Source organism: Bos taurus, chromosome 19 (genome assembly GCF_002263795.3).
Source record: "Bos taurus isolate L1 Dominette 01449 registration number 42190680 breed Hereford chromosome 19, ARS-UCD2.0, whole genome shotgun sequence".
NCBI lineage: Eukaryota > Metazoa > Chordata > Mammalia > Artiodactyla > Bovidae > Bos > Bos taurus.
This window is the reverse complement of record NC_037346.1, coordinates 5,321,730-5,339,486: the sequence shown is the minus strand read 5'-3', so window position 1 is coordinate 5,339,486 and position 17,757 is coordinate 5,321,730. Positions and strand designations below refer to the sequence as shown.

The window sequence follows — 17,757 nt, the reverse complement described above, 5'->3', positions numbered from 1 at the left end:
CCTTTCAAATTACTGCTTCTGCCCCGGGTCCTGGAGTATGTGAGACTTTCTGTCGAGTAAAGCCTCTGACTCTCGCAGCACTCTGGGTCACCCGTAGGCATCAAAGCTGACTGTTTGGTTCAGGATCCCTGAGCTGAGGAGCCCAATGTGGGACTTCAGCCCCTTGCTTCCTAGGGGACATCTCTGCAATTATAATCATCCTCTTATCTGTGGCTTGCCCAACAGGGTTATGGTCTCGACTACTCCCCATCTCCACCCCTCTTTCCTGTCTTGTTGTGTTTCCTTCTTTATATCTTCAGTGTAGAAGATCTTTCCTGCAAGTCTTCTAGTTTTTCCTCATCAACAAACTGCTACATAAATAGTTTTAATTTTGATGTGTCTGTGGGAGGAAGTGAGCTGTCTACCTACACTGCCATCTCAGCCACTCCCCAGGATATAGACTTTGAAATGGTGACATTATCTTGGGTTATCTGGGTGTTGGAGAAGACTTCTGAGAGCCCCTTGGACAGCAAGGAGATTCAACCAGTCAATCCTAAAGGAAGTCAGTCCTGAATATTCATTGGAAGGATTGATGCTGAAACTGCAATACTTTGGCCACCTGATGTAAAGAACTGAATCATTGGAAGGATCATTGACCCTGATGCTGGGAAAGATTGAAAGTGGGAGGAGAAGGGGACAACAGAGGATGAGATGGTTGGATGGCATCACCAACTTGACGGACATGAGTTCGAGCAAGCTCTGGGAGTTGGTGATGGGCAGGGAAGTTTGGTGTGCTGCAGTCCATGGGGTCACAAAGAGTCAGACACAACTGAGCAACTGAACTGAACTGAACTGAACTGAATCTACTCAAACCACCTGAGTCCTTAAAAGCAGAGAATCTTTCCTGGCTGGGTCAGATAGAGATGTGATGTGAATGGCTTTGAGAGTGCAGCAAGGGGACCATGAGCCAAAGAAGGAAAGAGTGTTCTTAGTTCACTAACTGACTTCTATCAGTAACTGAATGAGCAAGAAAACGGGTTTCTTTCTAGAGCAGCCTGCTAACAGCTTGGATATAGCCTGCTAAGACCCATTTTAGGCCTCTGACCTATGGAATGGTGAGATGATAATAAATTTGTATTGTTTAATCTACAAAGTTTGCAGTAATTTGTTACAGCAGCAATAAAAAAATGAACACAACACATGCTTATGCACTCTTGTCTCCAGGTATTTCCCCTGGAGGAGTGAACACATGTGTATACAAAAGCCAGCACACAAATTTTATATTATGTGGCATTTTTTTAAAGCACAATTGAAAAACAAACATTAAGACATGAATGTTTATAACTGCTCAATTCATAATCACCAAAACCTGGAAACAACCCTATGCGTTTCGGTAGGTGAATGGAGGAACAAGCTGGGGTCCACCCATGTAATGGAATACTCCTCAGTAACGAAAATGAACAAACTTGGTACACCCAGTGACCTGGATGCGTCTCAGAGGCATGCTGAGTAAAAGAAGCCAGTCTCAGGAGTTTACACATGCTATGATTATTTATATATTCTCAAAAAGACAAAACTATAGTTATGGAGAATAGAACAGTGATTGCCAGAATTTGGAGATGGACTGAGTATGTCATACAAGGAGGGTAGAAGGGAGCTTGTGGGGTGATAAAACTGCTCTATTTCTTCATTAATGCTAATGCTAAGTCGCTTCAGTCGTGTCCGACTCTGTGCGACCCCATAGACGGCAGCCCACCAGGCTCCGCCATCCCTGGGATTCTCCAGGCAAGAATGCTGGAGTGGGTTGCCATTTTTCTTCATTAAGGTGGTGGTCAAATGTGTCTATGCATGCTGCATTAAAAATTCATAGAATTTTTACACCCCTCAAGAAATTCAGTTTTCTGTATGATTATTTTAAAAATATTAAACCAAAATTATAATAACCCAACAATAACAAAACAGAAACAGAGACAAACCTGACACGACTTTCTGCTCTGTGGTCTGGGAATTTCAAGTCCTAGGGAATGTTCTACCAATACAATTGGAGGTGGAGACCCATCACTTTTCTTTCTTCTCGCCCTGGCAGGCTCGCTACATCAATCTCAGAGTGGAAGGAGATCCAGCACATGTTCTGGAGATTCGCCCAGATCTTTTCTTCCCCCTGAAAAAAGTAGGGTCTGGCTTCCACAAGCTCTGCAGTCCTTCAGAACAGATACCTGGGACCCATCTCAACCTCTTGCTGTAGGTGCAGAGTGACTTACCACTCTGGCTGGCCAAGGGCTAACAGGGCTCCTGAGATGTGGGATCTCTACTTTTAAAACCGGGAAAGTCCCAGGGAAATTGTGAATACGATTACAGTTGGTAACCATAACATGGCTTGAGAAATTCACATAACTTATCTGAGCCTCAGTTTCCCCATATGCAAAACAGAAAGAATGCTTGCCCTGACTGCTTCACCCAGTTATCATGAGATACAAACTTTAAATTGTAAATTCTGTAAAAATGTGAGTTGTGGCATTATTGTTGACATTTAAAAAAAATAAACAGGATTTAGGGGCAGTCTTCAAATATGCAAAATGGGGAAGTGTTATCAAAGGAAGTCACGCAATTGGAGAGTATGTGTGTGCATATCTGATTGTAAGCTTTGTTGAGGTTGCAGTTTCAATTTTGTGACTGTAAGAATGTATGCACGAGACTATAACTTTTGTTTTCAGCAGCCTGCTTCTTGGGAAGTTCTGGTTACCTGGACTCCAAGATAGTCCAGGGAAATGATTCTTAACCTTGGCTACACACTGTAATCATGAGGATCTTTAAAGCACAGGTACCTGGGTCCTCCTCCCAGAGATTATTTGTAATTGGCCTGGAGTCTGACTAAGCTTCATGATTTTTAAAATCTCTCCAGATGATTTTACCTGAATATCTCCTTTGGGTGACTTTCCTGATCATCATCCAAATGACCCCCGGGAGGCTTGTTCTTACTGCTACCCCCGATGGTGGTCTGTCTAGTGAGCTCACATCACAAGGAAAGAGGCTGCAGTGTGCCTCCAGGAGAGCCGACTGCTGATCTTAATAGGACAAGAACTCACTTCTACAGAGAATGACCAACAGTGATATCAGGCACTCAGGTAGCTATTACTGTGATGCTTTAAAAGGCTTCTTTCATTTGAGAGATGGTTGACTAGAGGGACTCTAAGATTTTTGTGCTTCCTGTTATTGTTGTTCAGTCACTAAGTTGTGTCCGACTCTTTGCAACTCCATGGACTACAGCATTCCAGGCTTCTCTGTCCACTATCTCCTGGAGTTTGCTCAAACTCATAGCCTTTGAGTCAGTGATGCTATTCAACCGGCACATTCTCTGTTGCCCCCTTCTCCTCACACCTTCAACTTTTGTTAGCATCTTTTACAAGGTCTTTTGCAGGTCTTTTCCAAGCAGTCAGTTCTTCCCATCAGCTGGCCAAAGTATTGGAGTTTCAGCTTCAACATCATTCCTTCCAATGAATATTCAGGACTGATTTCCTTTAGGATGGACTGGTTTGATCTCCTTGCAGTCCAAGGGACTCTCTGGAGTCTTCTTCTACACCATAGTTCAAAACCATCAATTCTTCGGCTCTCAGCTTTCTTTATAGTCCAACTCTCACATCCATACGTGACTACTGGAAAAAACCATAGCTTTGACTAGATGGACCTTTGCCAGCAAAGCAATGTGTCTGCTTTTTAATATGCTGTCTAGTTTGGTCATAGCTTTTCTTCCAAGGAGAAAGCATCTTTTAATTTCATGGCTGCAGTCAACATCTGCACCAAAAAAATAAAGCCTGTCATCTATTTGCCATGAAGTGATGGGACCAGATCTTTGTTTTTTGAATGTTGAATTTTAAGCCAACTTTTTCACTCTCCTCTTTCACTTTCATCAAGAGGCTCTTCAGTTCTTCTTTGCTTTCTGCCATAAGGGTGGTGTCATCTCCGTATCTAAGGTTATTGATATTTCTCCTCGCAATCTTGATTTCAGCTTGTGCTTCATCCAGCCCAGCATTTCTTTCACATGATGTTCTCTGCATATACGTTAAATCAGCAGGGTGACAATATACAGCCTTGACATGCTCCTTTCCCAATTTAGAACCAGTCTGTTGTTCCACGTGTGGTTCTAACTGTTGCTTATTGACCTGCATACAGATTTCTCAGGAGGTTGGTGAGGTGGTCTGGTATTCCCATCTCTTTAAGAATTTTCCAGTTTTTTGTGATCCACACAGTCAAAAGCTTTTGGCTTTCCAGCATCAAGGTCTTTCCTAATGAGTCAGCTTCACATCAGGTGGCCAAAGTATTGGAGTTTCAGCTTCAGCATCAGTCCTTCCAATGAGTATTCAGGGTTGGTTTCCTTTATGATTGACTGGCTTGATCTCCTTGCAGTCCAAGGGACTCTCTAGAGTCTTCTCCAACACCACAGTTCAGAAGCATCAATTCTTCGGTGGTTAGCCTTCTTTATGATGCATTTCTCACATCTGTACATGACTACTGGAAAAACCATAGCTTTGACTAGACGGACTTTGTCAGCAAAGTGATGTCTCTGCTTTATAATAACTGTCTAGGTTTTCATAGCTTTTCTTCCAAGGAGCAACCATCTTTTAACTTCATGGCTGCAGTCACTGTCCAGTGATTTTGGAGTCCAAGAAAATAAAATCTGTCACTGTTTCCATTGTTTTCCCATCTATTTGCCATGAAGTGATTGGACTGAATGTCATCATCTTAGTTTTTTGAATGTTGAATTTTAAGCCAGTTTTTTCACTCTCCTCTTTCACCCTCATCAAGAGGCTGTTTAGCTCTTCTTTGCTTTTTGCCATAAGGGTGGTCTCATCTGCATATCTGAGGTTATTGATATTTCTCCTGGCAATCTTGATTCCAGCTTGAGTTTCATCCAACCTGGCATTTCATGTGATGTACTGTGCTCTAAGTTAAATAAGCAGGGTGACAATATGTAGCCTTAATGTACCCCTTCCCAAGTTTGAGCCAATTTGTTGTTTTATGTCTGGTTCTAACTGTTGTTTTTTGACTGCCATACAGGTTTCTCAGGAGGCAGGTAAGGTGGTCTGATATTCCCATCTCTGTGCTTCCTGAGAAGACATTATTCAGAGGCTCACCTAGTTCAGGGCAGAGTCCAGCACCAGCCACTGCGTCCAAAGGAGGAATACTTCAGACCTGGCTCTAGGTGTAAAGAATTAAAGTGAAAAACCTAATGACACATCAACTTTGCTAAAATCCCCTGCTATTTTTACTGCTTAAATGCTTTCAGTGGGGAGAAAACAGGTCCAGGATCTTTGAAAAAGGCAAGATATAGACGGAAAACTCGGGTGACCTGCAGGATGTTTTCTCAATGAAAGCCTCAGTCTTTATGCTACCATCCAACTAGAGAATGAAAAAAGGAATATCTCATCTGTGACAATCTTATTTTTCTAGCAAGAGAAAAATTCTGAATAAGAGTTAAAGGCAATGAATCTGGCCACACAAGAGGTGTAGACAGAAATATTAAATGCAAATATTTTTTTGTTTCCATAATAATCAACTTAAGTATTGAGAATACAGACCAGGTCTCATTCATACCCACAGCCCAACCATTCCTCTTTTCAGCTCTCATGTTACAGCATTAAAAACTTTTACCAGATTGTATACAGAGTTCTAAAGCAAAACTCTCCTAGGAAATAATGGGGAAACAAAAACTATCATCAGCTCACATATATTTTTTTCCGTATATAAAATTTATTTTTTCTTATAAATTTACCACTTTTTCTTATAAATTTACCACTTATTTTTTCTTATAAATTTCTTACCATAGAGAATTTTTAAAATGTAGAAAAATATAACAAGTAAAATAAATACTACTGATAATTTGATTTAATATTTTCTTCAAGGTCTTCTATAGTATTTATATATAAAATACAGTTGATATCATACTGTAAACAGACACCTGTTTTCTTTTATTTCCACAATGTTATAGTGTGATATTTTCCCTGGGTCTTTAAATATTATTAAGTATTTTCCATCACGTTAGATATATATTACTCAGATGTTCTCCTGGTTTGAGGCCTATCAGTTCAGTTCAGTTCAGTTGCTCAGTCGTGTCTGACTCTTTGCAACCCCATGAATTGCAGCACGCCAGGCCTCCCTGTCCATCACCGACTCCTGGAGTTCACTCAAACTCACGTCCATTGAGTCAATGATGCCATCCAGCCATCTCATCCTCTGTTGTCCCCTTCTCCTCCTGCCCCCAATCCCTCCCAGCATCAGAGTCTTTTCCAATGAGTCAACTCTTTGCATGAGGTGGCCAGAGTACTGGAGTTTCAGCTTTAGCATCATTCCTTCCAAAGAACACCCAGGACTGATCTCCTTTAGAATGGACTGGTTGGATCTCCTTGCAGTCCAAGGGACTCTCAAGAGTCTTCTCCAACACCACAGTTCAAAAGCATCGTCTTCGGCGCTCAGCTTTCTTCACAGTCCAACTCTCACATCCATACATGACTACTGGAAAAACCACAGCCTTGACTAGACAGACCTTTGTTGGCAAAGTAATGTGTCTGCTTTTGAATATGCTATTTAGGTTGGTCATAACTTTCCTTCCAAGGAGTAAGCATCTTTTACTTTCATGGCTGCAATCACCATCTGCAGTGATTTTGAAGCCCCCCAAAATAAGTCTGACACTGTATCCACTGTTTCTCCATCTATTTCCCATGAAGTGATGGGACCAGATGCCATGATCCTTGTTTTCTGAATGTTGAGCTTTAAGCCAACTTTTTCACTTTCCTCTTTCATTTTCATCAAGAGGCTTTTTAGTTCCTCTTCAATTTCTGCCATAAGGGTGGTGTCATCTGCATATCTATTATTGTAAAATTTCATTTATTTATTTATTAGCCACTCTGGGTCTTTGTTGCTGAGCAGGCTTTCTTTACCTGCAGGGGGCAGGGGCTACTCTTCATTGTGATGTGAGGGCTTCTTCTTGAGGTGGCTTCTCTTGCAATGGAGCACGGGCTCTAGAGTGTGTGGGCTTCAGTAATTGAGGCCCATGGGCTTTGCTGCACCACAACATGTGGAATCCTCCCAGACCAGAAGTCAAACCCACATCCCCTGCATCGGCAGACAGATTCTTAACCACTGGACCACAGGGGAAGTCCAAGGCCTATAAAAGGACTTTTTTATTTTAAATAGTGCTCAAGAAAACCTTTTCAATACATTTTCTTAAAATCTAAAGTTGTAGTCACTTGTGAGGATAAACTTCCCAGGTGGCTCTAGTGATAAAGAACCCACCTGCCAAGGCAGGAAATGTAAGAGACATGGATTCACATCATATGACCCAGCAATCCCACTAGGCATATAGCCTGAGGAAACCAACAATGAAAAAGACACATGTATCCCAATGTTCACTGCAGGACTATATACAATAGCTAGAACATGGAAGCAACCTAGATGTCCATTGACAGGTGAATGGATAAAGAAGCTGTGGTACACATATATAGTGGAGTATTACTCAGTCATAAAAAGGAACACATTTGAGTCAGTTCTAATGATGTGGATGAACCTAGAGCCTAAAATACAGAGTGAAGTGAGTCAGAAAGAGAAAAACAAATATATACTAACAAATATACATGGAATCTAGAAAGATGGTACTGATTAAATTATTTGTTGGGCAACAATGGAGATGCAGAGTTATGGACATGGGGGCAGGGGATGGGAGGAGAAGGAAGGAGAAGGCGGAATATATGGAGGGAGTAACATGGAAACTTACATTACCAGGTGGAAAATAGACAGCCAATAGGAATTTGCTGTATGACTCAGGAAACTCAAACCAGGGCTTTATAACAACCTAGAGAGGTAGGATGGGGAAGGAGGTAGGAGGGAGGCTCAAGAGGGAGGGGGCATATGTATTCCTATGGCTGATTCATGTTAGTGTTTGGCAGAAACCCATATAATTCTGTACAGCAATTATCTTTCAATTAAAAAAATAAATAAATTTTAAAAAGAGAGAAGCCCAGGTTCGATTCCTGGGGTTGGGAAGATGCCCTGGAGGAGGACATCACAACCCACTCCAGCATTCTTGCCTGGAGAATCCCATGGACAGTGGAGCCTGGCAAGCTATGGTCCATAGAGTTACAAAGAGTCAGACACAACTAACGTGACTTAGCATGTACGCATGTGAGAATAAATTCACAGTACTAGAACTATAGGGTCAAAAAGTTTAAATATCTTTAAGGTTTTTGATCGGTGTTCCAAGACTGCTTTCCAGAAAGTTTATAGTGATTTATCAATGCCCGCAAAATATCTAAGGCTATTGATGCAACCAACATAGAGTATTATTGTGCTTTTAAAATGTTTTTTTTTTTTTTTTTTTTTAAATCATATCTTAGGTAACTCATCAATAATTCTAGGCAAACCTCATATCACAGAAGGGGGAAGCTTGTGTCTAATTTCTTTGAAATTGGCAGGAAAAAGGCATTGGTATGGGTTATTGAAGGAATCTGAATTGTCCACAGGCTTAAGGATTGACTTCACAGAGTAGATAACACAGTTAATCTGTCCTAGATAGTTCAGGCATTCAATTCCTGTCAATGGAGGGGCAGAATTGCTTGCTCTCTTCCAAGTATTTTCTGTTAGGATTTTTAGGAATAGCCTTTAAAGTACCTTTGATTGAATTACACGCTATTTTAGAAAGGCCATTATGTTTTCATGTTAAGACATTTCATCTTTAACTCAATTTTAAGGTTACTCTGAGATGAGTCAGGAAGAAGGAAATTTGACCCTCTGTCCCATATTCCATCAGCTCTAAGACACACATCTTTCAGATTTAAATGTGTTTGAACTCGGGACATGTAGTGGACACAGTCCGCACTCTCAGATCCGCCCACCACCCTCATGAACATGAGCTCTGTGCGCTCTTACTCCCAACATCTGGCCCTGCTTCTCTTTGTTACAGGGCTGCGGAGCCCACCTTGTCTACACAGAGGTCGAAGGACCTAGAAATTCACATCTTCCTGCCAGGCTTCCTGTGCTTAACCAATGACAGAGGGGTGGGGGGAGCCTCAGCTTGGACTACGGACATGGGTAGGACTTCCATTGTCTCCTGAGCTCCCCTGTGGGACTAAGCCAAAATGCCATCCCTTCTTCACACCCTCTGATGGATGGGCTTTGCTTGACATCATGCCCCTATGTGGGCTTTGCCCTCCTCCCTTTGTGTTAGTCCTAGTTTTCTATTTCCTATCTTTTCCCTCCTAACTCAAACATTTTCTCACCTCAGGGGAACTGAGCACACTGCAAGGTGTGTCTTACAACCCATGATATCTTGCCCGTGCTGTGGGCCAGGAAAGCAGCTGGACTCACCTGTGCCGCCAACGCTGCCAAAGGCAACCAATACAACTGCCTTTGCCCATGCATGCATGAACTTGGCTTTTTCTTGAGATGTGAATGGACTGTTACTCCTTTACTTTTCAGGAGATAAAGCATTTAAGGACTATTTGAGGAAGGAATATAAATCCCGATTAGTCTAAAAGCTCTTCTATTAAACCCTTTTGAAAAGATCAAAAAAGTACCAGCATCAAACTTCAGAACAGATGTTAAACCCAGGAAAAAACCCCTAGGGATGGTAGTAGAACAGTCCTTTAAGAAAAGCTTCACTTTGATGGCAGATAGGATGTTATTATGAAAAATGTGGATGAAAACTGATTTAAAAGAGAGATTCAGAAGAGTTCCACTCTGAATATACAGAAGCTTTAGGAATATCATAATTTACTTGTATTTAATTTTCCTTTATACACACACATGATAAACACTATGTTAAAATAGCTCTTAGATTTACTTAAAAAGCCGTAAGACAAAATTCAAACTACCATGTCGTATTTTAGATTCTTTTTATCATTTTTGGTTTTACATAAAATAGTGGTGTGTCTTATAATTGATGGCTTTTTTGAAAAGCTTCTTTGGCTCTACTTCGGCTTTATATGCATTTATTTATTTTTGGTCATGCTGGGTCTTCGTTGCTGCATGTGGGCTGCTTGTTGTGCTGGTTTCTTTTGTTGCGAATCACAGGCTGCGCATGTGCGGGCTCACCAGCTTCTGCGGGCACAAGCTCAGTGCGGGCACACTGGCTTGGTTGCCTTATGGTTCATGGAATCCTCCCACACCAGGGACTGAACCCATGTTCCCCACATTGGCAGGAAGATTCTTAACCACTGGACCACGGGTGAAATACTTGGTTGGCCAAAAAGTTTGTTTGAGTTTTCCAAAACATTTTATAGAAAAACTTAAACGAACTTTTCGGCCAACCCAATACTAATCATGTCCATGGGGTTGCAAAGGGTTGGACATGACTGAGTGAATGAATTGAACTGAACTAAATACTAATCAAGAATATACTACTCAGAGATAGAAAGAATATAATCAATGAACAGTCTTAGCAACGTTGGAAACCTAAGATAACTTCATAGACTTTTCACCTTATATGAGTCATATTAAGGGTTATATTTGTGAGTGATAGGCCAACATTTCATCATATTCTTAAAAATCTGTAGACTTTAGTCTATTAAATATTTCTTATTCTTCTAAAGCATGTATATGTGTGTACATATACACATATAAATGTATGTTTATACATTTATACATTATATACATATATACATGTATATATATATATATACACAAATGTATATACATGTTTATACATTACTCAGAGAAGTAATCAATGCATTTAATTTTGTGCCAGCCTTTTATTTTTTAATGGTGATCACAGAACTATATTGGCTTCACTGATGGCTAAGTGGGTGAAGAATCTGCCTGAAATGGAGGACACAGAGGAGACCTGGGTTTGATCCCTGGGTTGGGAAGATCCCCCGCAGAAGGAAATGGCAACCCACTCCAGAATTCTGGTCTGAAAAATCCCATGGACAGAAGAGCCTGATGGTCTACAGTATGTAAAATCACAGAGTCAGACACGGCTGAGCAACTAACATACACAGAGAACTATATATAAGCCGTGTGATCACTACACAAAAACGAAAAGCTGGTATTAGATTAATGCATGGATTACTGCCCTGAATGATAAAGTTCAGTTCAGTTCAGTCGCTCAGTCGTGTCTGACTCTTTACGATCCCATGAACTGCAGCACGCCAGGCACCCCTGTCCATCACCAACTCCCAGAGTTCACTCAAACTCACGTCCATCGAGTCAGTGATGCCATCCAGCCATCTCATCCTCTGTCGTCCCCTTCTCCTCCTGCCCCCAATCCCTCCCAGCATCAGAGTCTTTTCCAATGAGTCAACTCTTCGCATGAGGTGGCCAAAGTACTGGAGTTTCAGCTTCAGCATCAGTCTTTCCAAAGAACACCCAGGACTGATCTCCTTCACAATGGATTGGTTGGATCTCCTTGCAGTCCAAGGGACTCTCAAGAGTCTTCTCCAACACCACAGTTCAAAAGCATCAATTCTTCGGCACTCAGCTTTCTTCACAGTCCAACTCTCACATCCATACATGACCACTGGAAAAACCATAGCTTTGACTAGATGGACCTTTGTTGGCAAAGTAATGTCTCTGCTTTTGAATATGCTATTTAGGTTGGTCATAACTTTCCTTCCAAGGAGTAAGCATCTTTTACTTTCATGGCTGCAATCACCATCTGCAGTGATTTTGGAGCCCCCAAAAATAAAGTCTGACACTGTTTCCAGTGTTTCCCCATCTATTTCCCATGAAGTGATGGGACCAGATGCCATGATCTTTGTTTTCTGAATGTTGAGCTTTAAGCCAACTTTTTCACTCTCCTTTTTCACTTTCATGAAGAGGCTTTTGAGTTCCTCTTCACTTTCTGCCATAAGGGTGGTGTCATCTGCATATCTGAGGTTATTGATATTTCTCCCTGCAATCTTGAATCCAGCTTGTGCTTCTTCCAGCCCAGCGTTTCTCATGATGGACTCTGCATAGAAGTTAAATAAGCAGGGTGACAATATACAGCCTTGACATACTCCTTTTCCTATTTGGAACCAGTCTGTTGTTCCATGTCCAGTTCTAACTGTTGCTTCCTGACCTGCATATAGGTTTCTCAAGAGGCCAGTCAGGTGATCTGGTATTCCCATCTCTTTCAGAATTTTCCACAGTTTATTGTGATCCACACAGTCAAAGGCTTTGGCATAGTCAATAAAGCAGAAATAGATGTTTTTCTGGAACTCTCTTGCTTTTTCGATGATCCAGGGGATGTTGGCAATTTGATCCCTGCTTCCTCTGCCTTTTCTAAATCCAGCTTGAACATTTGGAAGTTCATGGTTCACATACTGCTGAAGCCTGGCTTGGAGAATTTTGAGCATTACTTTACTAGCATGTGAGATGAGTACAATTGTGTAGTAGTTTGAGCATTCTTTGGCATTGCCTTTATTTGGGATTGGAATGAAAACTGATCTTTTCCAGTCCTGTGGCCACTGATGAGTTTTCCAAATCTGCTGGCATCAGCACTTTCGCAGCATCATCTTTCAGGATTTGAAATAGCTCAAGTGAATTCCATCACCTCCACTAGCTTTGTTCGTAGTGATGCTTTCTAAGGCCCACTTGACTTTACATCCAGGATGTTTGGCTCTAGGTGAGTGATCACACCATCGTGATTATCTGGGTCATGAAATCTTTTTTTTTGTACAGTTCTTCTGTGTATTCTTGCCACCTCTTCTTAATATCTTCTGCTTCTGTTAGGTCCATACCATTTCTGTCCTTTTTCGAGCCCATCTTTGCATGAAATGTTCCCTTGGTATCTCTAATTTTCTTGAAGAGATCTCTAGTCTTTCCCATTCTGTTGTTTTTCTCTATTTCTTCATATTGATCACTGAGGAAGGCTTTCTTATCTCTCCTTGTTATTCTTTGGAACTCTGAATTCAGATGCTTATATATTTCCTTTTCTCCTTTGCTTTTTGCTTCTCTTCTTTTCACAGTTATTTGTAAGGCCTCCCTGGACAGCCATTTTGCTGAATGATAAAACTACTCAGCATATAGAAATATTAATAGGATCTGCCCATAAACATCTTTTCATTTTCCATTTCAAAGAAATGTCTCACATGAACTGTCTATATGCCAAGGTAACTTTATATCCACCCAATTTGTTTTGTCTTCCTGTTTTCTCACCCCATAGTTTGCTGATGAATGATGAATTTCTTTATTGTGAAACAGCATACACAAGCAATTCCAATGTGCTTAGTTACAGATGGGATAATTTCTGCACCTTCAGAGTACCGTGGCAATACATAACTCTTTTGTGCCAAATCAATTCTTCAGCAACATGATTAATTAACCGGTAAGAACAGAAGTTTAACAACAAAAGTTTAACACTGTTGCGTTGAAAAGCACAGTTACTTTGCTATGGGCTTTACCTACCCTTCCATACCAAAACCATCCTGTTGTGTTTTTTCAAAATCTTGGGAAAAAATCAAGGTTTTTTGCAGGACTGTGCAGGACTTTTGTATGTATGCAAAAATCAACACAGTTTGCATATATACTTAACAATCCTTCTGTAATTACACTGTGAGTTTTATGGTCAAACTTATGTAGCATACGCTGCCTTCTTTAGCAAAACCCATCACATCATTCCAAGTTAGTAGAACTAGTTGGTGTCGATGTGCTAAACTCCTATCTCATTTTCTTTTTCATTCACTTTGTTTTTCCCTACCAGACACAGGAAACAGCAAAAGAGCTTTTGAAAGCAATAATTCACTTTACAATGTATTCTGTAAACACTCACTGAACATCACTGTGCCATGTCCAATGAGAGGGATGAAGAATAACATATGGACTCTTAAGGGACTCAGAGTCTGTAGGAGAGACACATGCCTCCCTTTCATGCCAAAATTAATTGCAAACACAGTGTGATAGGATTTAGTAAGAAGTTTGCAGTGACGGGGGGTGATGTAGGATTTTAGAGCACGTCTCCACTCAGCTAACCCTCTCAGCGTCCGGGTTCTAGGTAAAAGCACCCTCCTGCCACAAGGACAAGTAAGAAACAACAGGCTGAGCCACCTTTCTGTCTTCCCATCCCCCCAGCTCTCCCTAAGGTGTTCTCCTATCTGGGATGCTGAGTGGGACAGCTGCGGTGACAGACTAGTTGGCTTTAATGAGAGCTTGTTACCACATTCAGAAGAAACACAAAGGAGAGCGTAGGGTCAGATCTCAGCCTTGAAGTCTCAGAAACCCACCTCACTAGACATAAATAAATTAGTGAATGACTGTAGTGTCCCAGTGGGACCTGGACAAGCAGGTCAGCAACTTCTCCGGCGGTGGAAGTTCTTCCTTCACTGCCCTTGAGTGGAGTGGCAAGAGGGGCTGGACAGGTGTGAACAAATGCAGAGGCGGTGCCTGCTGGTGGAGGGAGCAGGACGGAACACGTCAGCATCTTCAGAGAAGAGCTGGGCCGAGTGGTGTCTAAAGAAGGAGGAATCTGCTGAGCGACCAAGGCAGGAGTTCCCTATACAGTCTGTCTGAATGACTGTGGGGCCTGAGAAATGAGGCTGGAGAAAAAAAGGAAGGGGCAGATAATGGAAGGTGCTGAGGACTGAAGACCAGCAAGGGAACAAGAGTCAAATGTGTGTTTCAGAAAGAGAATTCTGACCGAAATGCAGTGGGGAGGTTGATGTGGACAGGTATGGTACAGAGGGAGAAAGACATATTGTCTCCATGGCCATTATCCAGGTAATAAAAAGGAAAGCCAAACTAATCAGCAGTGTTGGCATGGATCAGAGAAAGGAGAACATATTAACAAACGTTCAGAAACAGTACACGTCTTTTTCTTTACCTGAAAGTCACCAAGCAAGTCAGCTCTTACCTGAGAGTGAGGAGGCAGACAGGCCAGCTCAGCTGCGTTACTCACTTGTTGTTCAGTTGCTCAGTCATGTTTGACTCTTTGCAACACTATGGACTGCAGCTCACCAGGCTTCCCTGTCCTTCACCGTTTCCGGAACTTGATCAAACTCACGTTCGTTGAGTAGGTAATGCCATCCAACCATCTCATCCTCTGTCGTCCCCTTCTCCTGCCTTCAATCTTTCCCAGCATCAGGGTGTTTTCCAATGAGTCCAGATCTTCACATCAGGTGGCAAAAGTATTGGAGTTTCAGCTTCAGCATCAGTCCTTCCAATGAATATTCAGGACTTATTTCCTTTAGGATGGACTGGTTGGATCTCCTTGCAGTCCAAGGGACTCTCAAGAGTCTTCTCCAACACCACAGTTCAAGAGCATCAATTCTTTGGTGCTCAGCTTTCTTTATACTCCAACTCTCACATCCATACATGACCACAGGAAAAACCGTAGCTTTGACTAGATGGACCTTTGTCAGTAAAGTAATGTCTCTGCTTTTTACTATGCTGTCTAGGTTGATCATAGCTTTTCTTCTGAGAAGCAAGCATCTTTTAATTTCATGGCTGCAGTCACCATCTGCAGTGATCTTGGAGTGCAAAAAAATAAAGTCTGGCACTGTTTCCATTGTTTTTCCAACTATTTGCCATGAAGTGATGGGACTGGATGCCATGATCTTCATTTTTCGAATGCTGAGTTTTAAGCCAGCTTTTTTTTTTTTTTTTTTCTCTCCTCTTTCACTCTCATCTAGAGGCTCTTTAGTTCCTCTTCACTTTCTGCCATAAGGGTGGTGTCATCCGGATATCTGAGGTTATTGATATTTCTCCCGGCAATCTTGATTCCAGCTTGTGCTTCATCCAGCCTGGCATTTTGCGTGATGTACTCTGCATATAAGTTAAATAAGCAGGGTGACAATATACAGCCTTGACGTACTCCTTTTCCAATTTGGAACCAGTCTGATGTTCCATGTCCAGTTCTAACTGTTGCTTCTTGACCTGCATACAGGTTTTTCAGGAGGCAGGTGAGATGGTCTGGTATTCCCATCTCTTGAATAATTTCCCACAGTTTGTTGTGATCCACACAGTCAAAGGTTTTAGCATAGGTTTTGAAGCAGAAGTAGATGTTTTTCTGCTTTTTCTATGATCCAGCAGAATTTGGCAATTCTGGTTCCTCTGTCTTTTCTAAATTCAGCTTGAACAACTGGAAGTTCAGGTACTTCTGAAGCCTGGCTTGGAGTATGTTGAGCATTACTTTGCTAGCATATGAGATGAGTGCACTTTGTGGTAGTTTGAATATTCTTTGACATTGCCTTTCTTTGGGATTGGAATGAAAACTGACCTTTTCCAGTCTTATGGCCATGGCTGTTTTCCAGATTTGCTGCATATTGTGTGCAGCTGATGTTGAAGCTGAAGCTCCAATACTTTGGCCACCTGATGTGAACTGACTCAGTGGAAAAGACCCTGATGCTGGGAAAGATTGAGGGCGGGAGGAGAAGGGGATGACAGAGGATGAGATGGTTGGATGGCATCACCAACTCAATGGACATGAGTTTGAGTAAGCTTGGGGAGTTTGTGATGGACAGGGAGGCCTGGCATGCTACAGTCCATGGGGTTGCAGAGTTGGACACGACAGAGTGATTGAACTGAACTGAACTGAGTCCAGCACTTTAACAGCATCATCTTTTAAGATTTGAAAGAGCTCAGCTGGAATTCCATCACTTCCATTAGCTTTGTTTGTAGTGATGCTTCCTAAGGCCCAGTTGACTTCTTCGCACTCCAGAGTCTGGCTCTACGTGAGTGATCATACCATTGTGGTTATCTAGAGGTTTTCCTCTGGAGGAAGGGAACATTATGAGCAGGGTATAAGTGATTTCAACCGATATTAATCTCAGTCACCTTGTAGTTCCCTCTTTAGTCATTGCTAAACTCTGGGAGACTTACTAAGTGCTAGGGCACTCTGGGTTTGGATGGTGTGATGTCATTGTCCAAATTGGGTTTCACTGAGAGGCTTCAAAGGAAAAAAATCCTCATTAACTGGATGAAATGGAAAAAAAAACCCTCTTTTAGGTCTGGTGGGGGCGTGGGAGGGTCTTCCTATTCTTGTGATCCTTTGGGGTTCATGGAAATCCATTTGATCTTTCAGTATGAATCACACTGGGCTGGAGGAAGCTCACTGATGTTGTCCAAGGCTCCATCTGCCTGTACACACCTTGCAATTACTTCCATCTGGGGCACAGTGAGGAGTGGGTTTCCTCTGCTCAACACTAACGCATATCACCAGGTTTTACTGCTCCCAAGAAGGTGGTCCAGGAGTTGGGGCCCAGCCCATTTCTCTGAGCCCCTCTAACAGTTTTGTTATTTGTCCTCTCCCACAGCCAGGAGAATTATATCCTAGAGTGGGAGTAGGAAAGCCTTACTCTTTTGCATCATATGTGCTTTCAAATCTTTGTTCTAAATCATGAATCCTTTCCAGTTCCCTAAGGAGTCAGACTTTTGAAACTCAAAAGAGCAAGCGTTCCTCTGCTTTCTGATGTCACATACCTTTCTCGAGGCAATGACATTAAATGGCCTAGAAATTCAGCTATGGAATAAATTAAGGGGAATAAAGAAAATAAATGGAAAAAGCTTGGTTAACTTCAGTTGAATGTCGTTTGCATAAAATATAAATCACATAAGAGCTAAGACTACATCTGTTTTGAGTTGAATTCTGAGACTTTGCAGTGTTTGGCATCTGTAGCATCCAGTAACTGTGAACGTGAATAAATGAACACAAGGGTATGAGAGTTAAAGTGGGAAATAAGTCTTACTTACGGACAGCTCGTTACACATTCCATTTGCAAGGATGCACTGAACACCTACTGTGCTCAGGCACTGTGTTAGCTCCTCCTCCATGGCGCTGGACCCCTCCTACAACGGTGAATGAGGCGGATAAAT

General features: G+C 41.8%; 1 protein-coding gene across 4 annotated transcripts in view; it reads right to left on the bottom strand.

The window, feature by feature from the left end:
• Positions 1-1,799: 1,799 nt before the first annotated feature.
• The window catches only part of STXBP4 (syntaxin binding protein 4), a 247,550-nt gene continuing 231,592 nt past the window's right edge, over positions 1,800-17,757 (bottom strand). For 2 of the 4 annotated variants that reach the window (XR_003030692.2, XM_059878164.1), the window contains one exon: positions 14,869-17,730. Coding sequence is in view for 2 of the 4 variants with exons in the window: in XM_059878164.1 (XP_059734147.1) it covers positions 17,700-17,730 (31 nt within the window). In the remaining 2 variants the exon portion in view is untranslated. Of the gene's footprint in view, positions 2,141-14,868; positions 17,731-17,757 lie in introns of those variants that run through there. The other 2 variants (XR_009491553.1, XM_059878162.1) reach the window with 2 other exon arrangements.